The sequence below is a fragment of the Pristiophorus japonicus genome, chromosome 12 (genome assembly GCF_044704955.1).
Source record: "Pristiophorus japonicus isolate sPriJap1 chromosome 12, sPriJap1.hap1, whole genome shotgun sequence".
In the NCBI taxonomy this organism is placed as follows: Eukaryota; Metazoa; Chordata; class Chondrichthyes; family Pristiophoridae; genus Pristiophorus; species Pristiophorus japonicus.
Genome location: NC_091988.1, coordinates 19,737,410 through 19,751,871, shown reverse-complemented (window position 1 = coordinate 19,751,871; position 14,462 = coordinate 19,737,410). Strand labels below are relative to the sequence as shown.

Below are 14,462 nucleotides of genomic sequence, written 5' to 3'. Positions count from 1 at the left end.
ACAGATAAATTTAAATCTATAAAAGGCTACTGGAAGTGTGAATACCATTTAGTGCAATTGCATCGAAAATATTCTGCCTGGGACATAGAAATGTCCTCCAATAGAAAAACTAGAACACCAAGATGAAGTAGTGGCACATTTCACAAACATGAGGAACGAACTAGTTGATGTGTGGTGGAAGAAGAATTTGGAGATGACCAGCGAGCTAATGGTCTATGAGCTAGGAATGTTTTTAAAAACAAGATTACAAATGTACAGAATAATATATTCTATTAAAACCAAAGGAAACTAATAGAAGTTTCAGGATGCCACTGATCAATTAAAAACAGGTTTTAAACCAATTAAGATTGATAAGGAACACCTGTAAGGATTGTAATAATGAAAAAAGAACATTTGAAAATGTAAAGAGGTGAAGAGCATGATAAGGAAGCGGAACGAGGGTACAAGGGAATCAAAAGGAACATTAAAGTAATTTAAAGGTACATCAGCAAAGAGACCATTGTTAAGTGAGGTGGGACCCTTGGAAGGAGAAGATTGTCAATTTGTAGATGATCATCAAAAAATGGCAGAGATTTTTAATAAGGGCTTCATATTAGTCTTCACTAAAGAGAAGGATCCAAGAGGAAGTGAATCTTGGATGTGGTTAAGATTCAAACAAGCAATATTGTGATGGATAAAAGGAAAACTTTCAGTAAAAGACAAAGTGGTAGGGCCCAACAGGATACATCCTAGGATCGGGAGGGAGAGGAGGTGCAAATTGTCATGGCCCCAGAAATAACGCCCAGATTTTGCGGTAATAATAATGGCGAGGCCATCAGCGCTCAGTTATTATGGAGTAAATCAGACAGCAATTTCCGGTGTCCGCAGTTGCTTTCCGAGATGCCCTGCTCCCCCAGAATCTGCGCTGCACCAGTACCTCGCCGATAGACTCGGTATTAAAACACATGAAGGGCGTGAGGTTGTTGTACGTACCCACTAAGATACCTACTAAACATGCTAGAAAAAGTTAGGGCTTGTCCTTTCAAGTGTAAGTGAATTTTTAAATGAAGCGATAAGCCTTGATGACCAAACAACTTCTCTGGCACTAAAAATGATCTTTTTACAAGTATGGAGTCTCATTCCATCATATTTTGAATATTGTTGGAGATGTTAAAAATTAAAATAATGTTTTTTTTAAATTTTTTTCTTTGTTTGTTTTCTCTCTCTCAATCCCATGTTTCTTTCCCTCTCTTTATTTTGCTTTCTGTACATGATTTTACATTGAATTAAATATTCAAACTTACACTTCCTTGTTTAGACTCTGGGCTAGAAAGTCGGTACATTCCCCAGGGGATGCTAACGGGGCGCAATGAGTTTGTGACCAGGCGCAACGCTGTTAACGACTCCAGCCATATTGAGCGGGAGCTCTCTAATTACCATAAGTCGCCATGCAAAAGCCCATTAAAAGTCTGCAAACAGCTGTAAGCGTAATGAACAGCGAGTGCAGTTGATTCAGCGCTGACCGCAAAATCCGGGCCTATATTTCAGAGCTATATTGAAGGTGGATGTGTCCCAGAGAATGGCCAATTAATAACCATTTTTTTAAAGTTTGGGTAATTACAGTGTAACATCCATGATAGGAAATTTTTCCAAGCCTATTATTTAAAAATTAGATTACCAAATATAAAGATAAATTTGAAGTAGCCTGCACAAATTTCTAAAAGAACAATAATGCTCAGAATTCTTTGAGCAGGGAACAGCTTTGGTACATGGGGGTGGGGGGCGGGGGAATGCAGTGGATGTAGTGTACATGGACATTAGGAAAGCCTTTGAAAAGGTACCACACAGAAGATTTAATGATTATGCAATTAGCCAAAGGATAGAAAACTAGATTAAAAATTGGTTGGAAGGGAGAAAACAGGAGTAAGCAGTTTTTCAAAGCGGCTGCAGTGGATAGTGATGTCCCAGAGAGTTTAATTCTGGGACCACTGTGCACATCAATGACTTGGATATAGATGTACAGGGACTGGTGCGGAAATTTACAGATGATACCAGTATTAGAGGAGGTATAGCTAATTCTTTAGAAGATCAAAAGGAAGCTACAATGGGATATTGATAAGATGAGAACATGCACTAAAAATTGGCTAGATGGAATTCAATGTCTTTAAGTGTGAGGGAATACTCAGTGACGTGAATGTGCAGAGGGATTTGCCAATACAAGTTCGCAAAACATTAAAAACAGCGCCCAAGGTTCACAAGGCTGTCAAAAAAAGCTAATATTCTTGGTTTTGTCACAAGCATAGAATATGAAAAACGAGGCAATGATAAGCCTATATAAAACTTTAAGACCTCAGTTAGAGTACTGTGTGCAGTATTGAACTCCACACTATGGGAAGGATATTAGGACTTGAGAGCGTACAACAGATCCATTTGGATGCTGCCTGGCATGAATGAATACAAATACAAAAGTGAAAACTTGGGACTTTTTTGTTAGAAAGACTTTTTTGTTATGGAGCAATATGATATTAAGTATTTAAAATAATAAAATGACGGTACATAGTAGATAGAAGCAGACTGTTTCCTATAGTTGAGGAGGTCAAGAACAAGGGGCCACAGATACAAGATTAAATACAAGAGGTTTAGAACAAGACTGCAAAAGAAACTTCTTTACACAAAGTTATGAGGTTGTGGAATTCACATCCAGGGTTAATGATTGTGACAGAAATTATGTCAGCATTCAAGATTAGATTGGATAGGTGGATGAAGCAAAAGGGGATATAGGAATATGGGAACGGGCGGGTAAATGTGATTAGAACCACTTGTTCACATGCAATGCAAACATCGACACAGATGGGTTGGGTGAAATGGCTTGTTTCCATATTGTAACTTGTATGTAGTTCTATGATTCTGGTGTGCCAAATCCAGCATCATGTTTTCACACCCTCTAAACATAAAGGAGCAACTTATACACCAAATCAATTAAAAAAATACTGAAACAGAGGAGCAACCTTATACTCTGCACACTACAATATAGTTATACTTTATAGAGAAGCCTACCCACCACAGTTTAAACATTTATAATCAATATGTAAAGGGGGTTTGTTAAAGAAGGAACAGCATATGAAATGGAGTCATTGCAGGATACCACTGTAAATGATGTTATTGGAACAGTTCAGAGAGAATGTGGATCCAAAATGGTTGGTCTTCCTGGGAAGGGAAATAATTCACTAAAAGAAAAATCTTACTAACCAAGAAGTAACTTGATTTTTTTTGTACAAGAACATATTAAATAGGAGCTGGAGTATACCATTTGGCCCTTCAAGCCTGCTCCGCCATTCAACAAGATCATGGCTGAACTTTTACCTCAACTCCACCTTCCCGCACTACCCTCATTCCCCCTATAGTGAGAGAGAACTTTATACAGAAAACAATCTGTCCGCTTATGCCTTTCTGTGTTTATCACAAACCAAATCTGCACTGAGATTGCATCAACAAGTTACCGTGATATGGAACTGGGCCATAAACTAAAAGTATGATCTACGAGTAATGGGATTAAACATTTGGGCTCATCTTTGCCACAATATTTTATTCTGCAATGAATTAGTGGTTTTAGATACAGAATTTTTAAATCAGAGGCATTTCAAAATAAAATATGCTATATATAAATGCTGAATCCACATACCCAATACCGTGAGGGAAGCATTGGCTGAAATGGCCCCAGCAATATTTTGAGCTGTACAACTGTAAACTCCCATATCTTCAGCTTTTACATCCACAATAAAGAAAACATCATCTTCAGGCATCACATGCATCCGTCTCTCTCGAGCTGCAGGAAAATCTGTGCCTCCGTCCTTCTGCCATGCAATCTGTGGAGTTGGGTGACCAGTGGCGGCACATTCAAGACGAGCATTGGCTCCTGTTCGGATCGTTATATCTCTTGGAGTCTTAACAAATGATGGTAACACTGTAAACATAAAATATTAACATAAAACCCAATGGAAATTTTTTCTCAAAGTATAGTTTAGTTTCTTCAAACATTGTGAATTTAAATGAGTTGAGGATGAATGGTCAAATCAGATCTATCTTGGTTCAATTGACTTATTTTAAAGTCAGAAGGAGAACATTAAAATAGAGCCATAAGACTTTCATTTTATCATCTGAGCAAACAAGTCTAACAAGGACGTCATTAAACTTCGGGATTTATTGGGATGTTTGTACTGAAAGTTTCCCAACATTGTGTCTTGCTAACTGTCTTCAAGCCAAGCATAAAACTGCCAGGAGCTGGTAGAACATGTGGTTTGGAAAACCAGAGAGATCTGTGTTTTAGGGACCAGTGGCACAAACACCCAACAATATGATACCAAACACTCCACTGACGCCATCTAAACTGTAAAATCTGCACTTCAGGGACCAGCATTACTAACACACCACTGACAATATAAAAGGAGCCTGAAGACAATCAGGGTGGGATTTTCGGATTCGGTGAAAACGGTAATTTTTTGCCAAAATTATTGTTTTCGCTGCGCTACCGTTTTTAGGCCGAGCTTTCGGCCTTTACGTCATCGGTAAAGTTGGCATTGCATGAGAATTGGCGGTGCAAACTGCAAGTTTTGGCAACTTTAGTCCGGGGCTGGTAGTGCTGCGAGAGAGCTGCAAGGGAGGGGGAAAAAAAATTGCAAAAAACATTCACAAAACTCTTACCTCTACTAAATCGCTGAAAAATAATTAAAAAATAAAAACTTTAACTTACCTTTTTTGCAGGTCTTCACAATTACCGCTGCTGGCAGGGCTGCACCGACAGGTTTGACCCAGTCGGTATTCTGGGCGTAGTGCAAGAGTGCAGAAAGTTCGACGGGAACGCAATCCGCAGCATTGCACGTCGGCGCAACTCTCCCCGGCGATACATGGAAGCGCCGCTGCAAAAAGGTGCCCGAGGATCCTGCCGACGGGTTTTCGCCGCGGAGGGTCAAATCGCAGTGAAAACCTGGTCGCAAAGTCAGCAAAAATCCAGCCCTCATTATTTAAAAAAATATATCATAATTTGTTGCACATGGTCTTGGTAAAATGTTTCAATTTGTTTTCGCTGCAGCTTTGAATATATGTACAACATTTTTTTTTAAATGCATGCTCATCCTTAAATGATTTGTTTTAAATATAGGAACAAGAAAATAAGTGTGATATTTACACTTTCAAACATTATAAAAATCAATCATTACGAATTCAAAACAACTGAATGAATAGCCTTCTGCCAGAACAGTTTACTTTTGTATTACCATAGTGCAGGGTTTCAAAGGATTTTCACATATGCTAAGGAATAGTATATTTGATTTTCTACTCATTGTTCCAGAAGCAACTTTCGTGACAATATACTGTAGAATAACCACAACTCTCCAAAAATATCCTGGAAAACCTCTAAATTGATCCTCCACTGGCATTGTTAAACTTCTAATTGACTCAGGGTTGGCATTGTGTTGTCCACCCAGACTAATCTTTGATTCAAGATCAATGGGCAATCAACACTGCACCTTGCCAAATGAACTGTTGTGCTATTTACCCAAAAGAAATTGACTGACCTTGCACCAGAGCCTGAAATTAGGCCACAGCTAACCATAATATTCATAGTTCAAGTTTGTTCATGGAATCATACAACACAGGAGGTCGTTCGGCCGATCATGCCTGTGCCGGCCTGTTATGTGCCAAGTAGAGGCCACTGGTCCTTAGTTCACTCCTCGTTTATATAATGCACCATCCACATGGGGGGTATCAATCATCAGCATCAGTGAAAAGGGTAGAAGAAGCTGAAGGGAAATTCCTTGAGGCATGTTCTGCTTCCAGGGCTATCACCTCAGGGCATGTCTGCCTCCACTAGCTGGGATACCATTTACACAATAGGCTCAGATTCAAGGATCTTGTAAATAACCTTATACCAGCAATGACGGAGAAGTTAGTAGATCCACTTAAAAAGATTTAAAGGCAGAAAGACAAGGCAACCACAAATGGTGTAGAAACCAAGGATCGTTTTGTAGCAAGATCAAATTGAAAAATGAAAACAATCATCTTTAAGGTTTACTGCAGTCAGTTAGTCTCCTGGACAAACTCCTGGATTTGCAACATTTACCATCTTGAACTTCCATTTTTAGCAACAATTAAATTAAAAACAAGGAAATGATTAGCATACCATCAAGCACTTATCCTGCATATACCCACCATTGACAGTAAGTTTGGCTCTATTGGAGTAGGTTGAGCCAAAGTTGTTAGTTATCATACACTGATATCTTCCCTCATCTGTAAATTTTACTTTTCTTAAATGAAGAATGGTAGTGTATTCCATTACTTCACCATCCTTTGCCCGAACATGTGCAAAGTTCTCAATCTCAGCATAGTGAAGAATCTCATGATCTTTCTTCCAGGCAAATATCATTGGAAAGCTGCTACTGCTTGCTGCTGAACAAGTGAAACGAATGTCTTTGCCAAGCATAGCCATTGTTGTCTCAGGTTGAACAATGATCTGAGGCTTTGGGAAGTCATCTGAATAGTTAAACAGGAAACATACAAATGAGGAACAGTTTGTAACTTGTATTGCTTGGAATGAGCAGGCGTGGGGGTGAGGTGCTGGAGAAATAAAACACTGATATATTCAATATATAACGAGTAAAGGTGAATTATAAAGACTATAACTGAGTTACACAAAAGTCGAGGATTCAACAGCAAAATGATTTATGTGAAGCTAATAGAATCATTGAAGAGAATCAATTTCAGAGCTACCAAAGTGGAACATTTTGGTGGTTTGGGCCCTGAATCAAACTATTGAATCAAAAATGACTTGCTTTTCAGTATTCACAAATACTGGGATTATCAGAAGGGACAATAATGGGGACCAGCCTCGATTTTAAAATTCTCATCCTCGTTTTCAAATCGCTCCATGGCCTCGCAGCCACCTCCCCCCTGCCCCCCCCCACCCCCACCCCCCCCATCTCTAATCTTTTTCAGCCCCACAACCCCCCACCCAGATATCTGCTTTCCTCTAATTCTGTCCTCTATCATCCCTGATTTTGATCGCTCAACCATTGGTGACCATGCCTTCAGCTGCCTAGGCCCAAGCTCTGAATTCCCTTCCTAAATCTCTCCATCTCTCTATCCTCCTTTAAGAAGCTCCTTAAAATCTACTTCTTTGACCAAACTTTTAGTCATCTGTCCTAATTTCTCCTTATATGATTTGGTGTCAAATCTTGTGTCTTATAACACTCCTGTGATGCACCTTGGGACGTTTTACTATGTTAAAAGCACTATATAAATACAAGTTTTGTTGTTGTAGCTAATGGCACTCAGCTAACTGTAAACAGGATGTGAAGATTGTTTTTTAATTATCGGTAAAGTCAACATTGTAGCTGTAAAAGCTGCAATGAACAGTTGGTCTCAATTCAGAATTCCTTCTACTATTTCAAATCTGATGTTCACAAGTCAGTCACTATCTTAATGAACAGTTTCTAAAAATCGTAAGCCATACTTTTAGCATGGCATAAAATAAAGCTGTATATACTTTGACACAATGAATTAATCAACTACTTGCAGCACACAACAGCCAGAGTTAGGCTTCTGCCTTTTATTCCCATAGAGCACGTTTGCCATGTCAGCGATGTGATGGGGGTACTAATCAGACAGGCAGTACCATACCAATAAAGATCCTTGCATCAGTCACACCTACCACTGGCACATACCTCCCTGCAGTTAGTTCTACAATACCATTAGAAGAGATCTTACAACAACAGGAAAATGGTTTACAAACATAGAAAATATGTGCAGGAGTAGGCCATCCGGCCCTTCGAGCCTGCACCACCATTCAATAAGATCATGGCTGATCATTCCTTCAGTACCCCGTTCCTGCTTTCTCTCCATACCCCTTGATCCCTTTAGCCGCAAGGGCCATATCTAACTCCCTCTTGAATATATCCAATGAACTGACATCAACAACTCTCTGTGGTAGGGAATTCCATAGGTTAACAACTCTCAGTGAAGAAGTTCCTCCTCATCTCAGTCCTAAATGGCTTACCCCTTATCCTAAGACTATGTCCCCTGGTTCTGGACTTCCCAAACATCGGGAACATTCTTCCTGCATCTAACCTGTCCAGTCCCGTCAGAATTTTATATGTTTCTATAAGATCCCCTCTCATCCTTCTAAACTCCAGTGAATACAGGCCCAGTCGATCCAGTCTCTCCTCATATGTCAGTCCTGCCATCCCAGGAATCAGTCTGGTGAATCTTCGCTGCACTCCCTCAATAGCAAGAAACATCCTTCCTCAGATTAGGAGACCAAAACTGAACACAATATTCCAGGTGGGGACTCACCAAGGTCCTGTACAAAGACTTCCCTGCTCCTATATTCAAATCGCATTGCTATGAAGGCCAACATACCACTTGCCTTCTTCACCGCCTGCTGTACCTGCATGCCAACCTTCAATGACTGATGAATCATGACACCCAGGTCTCCCCTTTTCCTAATCTGCCACCATTCAGATAATATTCTGCCTTCCTGTTTTTGCCCCCAAAGTGGATAACCTCACATTTATCCACATTATACTGCATCTGCCATGTATTTGCCCACTCGCCTAACCTGTCCAAATCATCCTGCAGCCTCTTAGCATCCTCCTCACAGCTCACACCGCCACCCAGTTTAGTGTCATCTGCAAACTTGGGAGATATTACACTCAATTCCATCATCCAAATCATTAATATATATTGTAAAGAGCTGGGGTCCCAGCACTGAGCCCTGCGGCACTCCACTAGTCTCTGCCTGCCATTCTGAAAAGGACCCGTTAATCCCGACTCTCTGCTTCCTGTCTGCCAACCAGTTCTCTATCCACATCAGTACATTACCCCCAATACCATGTGCTTTGATTTTGTACACCAATCTCTTGTGTGGGACCTTGTCAAAAGCCTTTTGAAAGTCCAAATACACCACACCCACTGGTTCTCCCCTGTCCACTCTACTAGTTACATCCTAAAAAAATTCCAGATGATTTGTCAAGCATGATTTCCCCTTCATAAATCCATGCTGACTTGGACCAATCCTATCACTGCTTTCCCAATGTGCTACTATTTCATCCTTAATGATTGATTCCAAGATTTTCCCCTCTACTGATTTCAGTCTATCTAGTCTATAATGAGCCATTTTCTCTCTCCCTCCTTTTTTAAAAAGTGGTGTTACATTAGCAACCCTTCAGTCCATCGGAACTGATCCAGAGTCGATAGACTGTTGGAAAATAATCACCAATGCATCCACTATTTCTAGGGTCAATTCCTTAAGTACTCTGGGATGTAGGCTATCAGGCCCTGGGGATTTATCGGCCTTCAATCCCGTCAATTTCCCGAACACAATTTCCCGCCTAATAAGGATATCCTTCAGTTCCTCCTTCTCACTAGACCTTCGGACCCCTAGTACATCTGGAAGGTTATTTGTGTCTTCTTTTGTGAAGACAGAACCAAAGTATTTGTTCAATTGGTCTGCCATTTCTTTGTTCCCCATTATAAATTCACCCGAATCCGACTGCAAGGGACCTAAGTTTGTCTTCACTAATCTTTTTCTCTTCACATATCTATAGAAGCTTTTGCAGTCATTTTTTATGTTTCCAGCAAGCTTCCTCTCGTACTCTATTTCCCCCCTCTTAATTAATCCCTTTGTCCTCCTCTGCTGTATTCTAAATTTCTCCCAGTCCTCCGGCTTGCTACTTTTTCTGGCTAATTTGTATGCCTCTTTCTTGGATTTAACACTATCCTTAATTTCCCTTGTTAGCCACGGTTGAGCCACCTTCCCAGTTTTATTTTTACTCCAGACAGGGATGTACAATTGTTGAAGTTCGTCCATATGATCTTTAAAGGTTTGCCATTCCCTATCCACCCTCAACCCTTTAAGTATCATTTGTCAGTCTAATCTAGCCAATTCACGCCTCATACCATCAAAGTTACCTTTCCTTAAGTTCAGGACCCTAGTTTCTGAATTAACTTTGTCACTCTCCATCTTAATAAAGAATTCTACCATATTATGGTCACTCTTCCCAAAGGGGCCTCACACAACAAGATTGCTAATTAGTTCCTTCTCATTACATATCACCCAGTCTAGGATGGCCAGTTCTCTGGTTGGTTCCTCGACATATTGGTCTAGAAAACCATCCCTAATACACTCCAGGAAATCCTCCTCCACCGCATTGTTACCAGATAGGTTAGCCCAATCAATATGTAGATTAAAGTCGCTCATGATTACTGCTGTACTTTTATTGCACACATCCCTTATTTCTTGTTTGATGCTGTCCCCAACCTCACTACTACTATTTGGTGGCCTGTACACAACTCCCACTAGCGTTTTCTGCCCTTTGGTATTCCGTAGCTCCACCCATACTGATTCCACATCATCCAAGCTAATGTCCTTCCTTACAATTGCATTAATTTTCTCTTTAACCAGCAACGCCACCCCGCCTCCTTTTCCTTTCTGTCTATCCTTCCTAAATGCTGAATACCCCTGGATGTTGAATTCATTTCAAGCAAATTAGATTCAAAGATTCATGCAGTGTAATTTAATATTTGATTAGCAATTGAACAGTTTCAGATGTCTGCAAGATGAATATTTGAAGCTGATGTAATCAAATAAGTTGGTCAGTCATATGGCTCAATGTCAGTTCTAAAATGAGTCTAATTATTAACAAAATAACTGAAGTCCCACCAGAAATATGCCCCACAAATATTCAAAAATTATAATTCAAGTAAACACTTACCACAAACAAAACTTTCTGCAGGCACAATGAAGATACTTTTGCCTTTCAGTGATTCTGGATGTGCACATGTGGCAATTACACTAGACTGGAATGCTCTTCCCATGAGCCACTCCGGCAGCCATTTTAGTTGGCAGTCACATAAAAAACTATCACTGTTCATAAATCTGTAGAAACAAAATATTTGTTTGAAAAAACCTAATGCATTAGTATTTTGAACAATATACAAGCATACAGTAGAGCTCCAAAGATAAAACTGGCATAAAGGATATGATTAATAGTAGCACTTTATTAATGTATTTGCCTGGGAGTCATTAATTTTAATGCGAAGTTGACTCTTCACTGCTACTGAAAAGTTTAATTATCCCATTTTAAGTCACCAAGATGATCAACAGATCTTCCAAATTCAAGAAATTGTGTGCATACAAGGCATAGACAGCATCTGCGGCATAAAGCATAGGTTATCATGATCAATTTAGTAAGCACTTAATACATGGGTTAATTAATAGCCAACACAAATTGGTTAAAAGCAAGTCGTATTTGGCAAATTTAATATTCTGAATTGACCAATTTGATTGATAAAGGGAATGCAATAAGTGTGTATATGGATTTTCAGAATGTGTTCGATAAGGTGTCTCCAGAGGCTTATTATCAAAGTTCAGGCATATTGTAAAAGAGGAAATATAGCAGCATGGCTAGAAAGTTGGTTAATGAGGTTAGGATTAAATGGTATTCAGAGTGAAGAAAGGGACACAACCTTGAAATTTCCTTACGATGCAGAAGTAGGAGCTCAGTAAACAGCAAGGAGGACTGTAAAAGACTTCAGGTCCATGGAATGGGCATAGGGTACAGGTGCAATTTAATGTGGAGAAATAGGAGCTGATATATTTTGGAATGGAAAGATGCTGAAGGGTGTAGATGAACAGACACCAAAGTGTTCAAATACACAATTCCCCGAGAGTGCAAATGCAGGTAGGTAAAGCCATGGAAAAATCATTAGCATTTTGGTATCCATAAACAGGGGCACACAATACAAATGCAAAACTTTGTACAAGGCAATGGTTAGGCCACAATTAGAGTATTGCAGTTTTTGTCACCCATTATAAAAAGGGCATTAAAACCCATAGAGAACCTACAGCATAGATTCTTCAAGATAATGCCAATGATGGGAAATCATAGTTATGAGTAGAAAATTGAGATTCTGGGACTATTTCCACTGCAGAAGAGAAGGCCAAGAGGGAATCCAATATAGATGTTGTGATGGGTATTGATAAGAGTGAGTAAGGAAAGACAAATTTCTCTGGTTGGGGAATGAGGGACAAGGGGTCATCAATTTCAAATGGTCATCAAGAGAGTGAAGAGAGGGTTAGGAGAAATTTCTCATTGTTGAAGTAGTTGAGGCTAAAAGCACTGCATCTTTAAATGGAAAAATGGAGAAGTATTAGAAGTAAAGGATGCTACTTCATTGCTACTGGAGAGAAAGCAGGTCAGTGAGCTGAGATTTAGATTGCCCTAGCAAAGAATCGGCACAGATACTACAGGGTGAACAGCCGAATCCGTCATAGGAGCAGGAGTAGGCCGGCCATTCTGGGTCTTGATCCTGTTCGAACATTCAATTAGATCCTGGCTGATCTGTATCGCAACTCCATTTATCCGCCTGTGATGTGCATCCTTTGAAATTAATCAACAAAAATCTATCGATGTCAGTCTTGAAATTGACCCAGCATCCACAGCCTTCTGTGGGCAGGGGGGGGGAGGGGGGGGGGGGGGGGGGAGAAAGATTGTGCCAGATTTCCACTACCGTTTATATGGAAAAAGTGCTTCTTGATTTCGCTCCTCAATGTCCCCTTGTTTTGGATTACCCCAGAGGAAATAGTTGTATCTGCGTGATCAAATCCTTTTTAAGATTTTAAACATCTTGATCAGAACACCCCTCAGTCTTCTTTATTAAATGCAATACAAGCCAAGTTTATACAACCTATCCACATAATTGAGCCTTCTAAGCCCTGGAATCATTCTGGTGAATCTGCACTGTATCCACTCCAAGGCCAATATATCTTTCCTGATGATTCATGCCCAAAATGAACGCAGTACTCTAGATGCCAAGACTCTAGAATTGAAGCATCACTTCCTCAATTTTTTTAATTCCAAGCCCCCTGTAATAAAGGCCAGCGTTCCAATAGCCTTTTTGATTACTTTTTGTACATGTGCACTGGATTTGAGTGATCGGTGTATATGAAAACCCAAATCCCTTTTTGCTCGTGTACAGTTCAGATTCTCTCCCATTAAGAAAATATTCAAATAAGTCTTTCTTGGATCCAAAGTGGGCGATCTCACATTTCCTCACATTGAACTCCCATCTGCCGTAGTTTTTCCCACTCACTTCGTCTGTCTATGCCCCTTTGTAACTTCCTGTTCCCGTGTACACAACTTAATGTCACTTGCAAACTTGGATGTACAACTCTATTCCTTTATACAGTCATCAATATATATGGTGCAAAGCTGAGGCTCCAGTATAGATCATTGGGGACCACCGCTGGTCACATCCCAACAATCAGAGAACACTCCCTTTGGGCCCAAGTTTCAAGCCGCGCCTAGAACGGCGCAGTCCCGACCTGGACACCCGTTTTTCGCGCCACAAAGTGCGCCTAAAAAAAACCTCCAGCTCCCTGCAGGTCCTCTGGCCCTCGGCGCAGCGCAGCAGGAGCTGTAGGGGGCGGAGCCAGGTCCCTACGCTGAAAACAGTGCCTGGACCTCTGCACATGCGCGCTACAGTGGGCGTGCATGTGCAGTAGCTCCAGGTGCCCGAAACTGTGTGGGAGGGGCCGAAGCATGCAGCCCCTAGCCCTGGCCGAATGGACTCACTGGGGCTGCGTGAATAAGGCTCCTGCTTCCTCCCAACCTGACTCCCGCTTCCTGCCTCCGGACCGGACCCGACACGACTCCCGCTTCCCCCCCCCGCCCCCGGACCGGACCGGACCCAACCACCCGGACTGGACCGGACCCAACTCCCGCTCCCGCCTCCCGCCCCCGGACTGGATCCGACCTCCCTCCCCCCCCGACCCGCGCTCCCCCCGACCCGACCCAACGCAACCTACCTGTAAATCTGGTGCTGGGGATGGGCCCTGCCCGAAGTCTCGGGCCCGGCCCGTTTAGCCTCCCCCCCCTCTTCTCCTTCCTCCTTCCCCCCACCCCTCCTCCACCCCCCCCACCCCCTCCCCCATCTCCTTCCCCCCTTCCACCTCCCCCACCCCTACCTCCACCCCCCCCCCCCCATCTCCTTCCCTCCCCCCTCCCCCATCCCTCCTCCTCCCCCTCCCTGTCAGAAACACAGACACTGACAGACAGAGAATGAGAGACACTGACACAGACACACTGGGGGGGGGGGGGGGGGCATCCCAGCACGCTGTTGGAGGGCTCCCGGTGCTGCAGTCGGTAAGTAGAAAATGTTTTATTTATTGATTTTTTTAAAAAAATTATTTCGTATAAATTTTTTTTGATTGATTTATTGATGTATTTATCATTTATTATTGATGATGGCTCTTTATTTGTAAAACTGAAGTGTTTAATGTTTGTAAACTTCCCTTTAAACCCCCCCCCCGCCATTCCCTATGCCTGATTTGTCACCTACGCCTGATTTTCTAAAGTGCAGACAAGGTTTTTTCGAGCGTACAAAAATCTTCACTTACTCCATTCTAAGTTAGTTTGGAGTAAGTTTTC

General features: G+C 41.5%; 1 protein-coding gene across 4 annotated transcripts in view; it reads right to left on the bottom strand.

The window, feature by feature from the left end:
- lrig1 (leucine-rich repeats and immunoglobulin-like domains 1) overlaps positions 1 to 14,462 on the bottom strand; it is a 179,854-nt gene that overhangs the window by 8,355 nt on the left and 157,037 nt on the right. For all 4 annotated transcript variants that reach the window (XM_070895202.1, XM_070895204.1, XM_070895206.1 and 1 more), the window contains 3 exons: positions 10,746 to 10,909; positions 6,187 to 6,507; positions 3,662 to 3,943 (listed from right to left, as the gene is read on the bottom strand). In XM_070895202.1, coding sequence (XP_070751303.1) covers positions 3,662 to 3,943; positions 6,187 to 6,507; positions 10,746 to 10,909 — 767 coding nt within the window. The remainder of the gene's footprint in view (positions 1 to 3,661; positions 3,944 to 6,186; positions 6,508 to 10,745; positions 10,910 to 14,462) is intronic.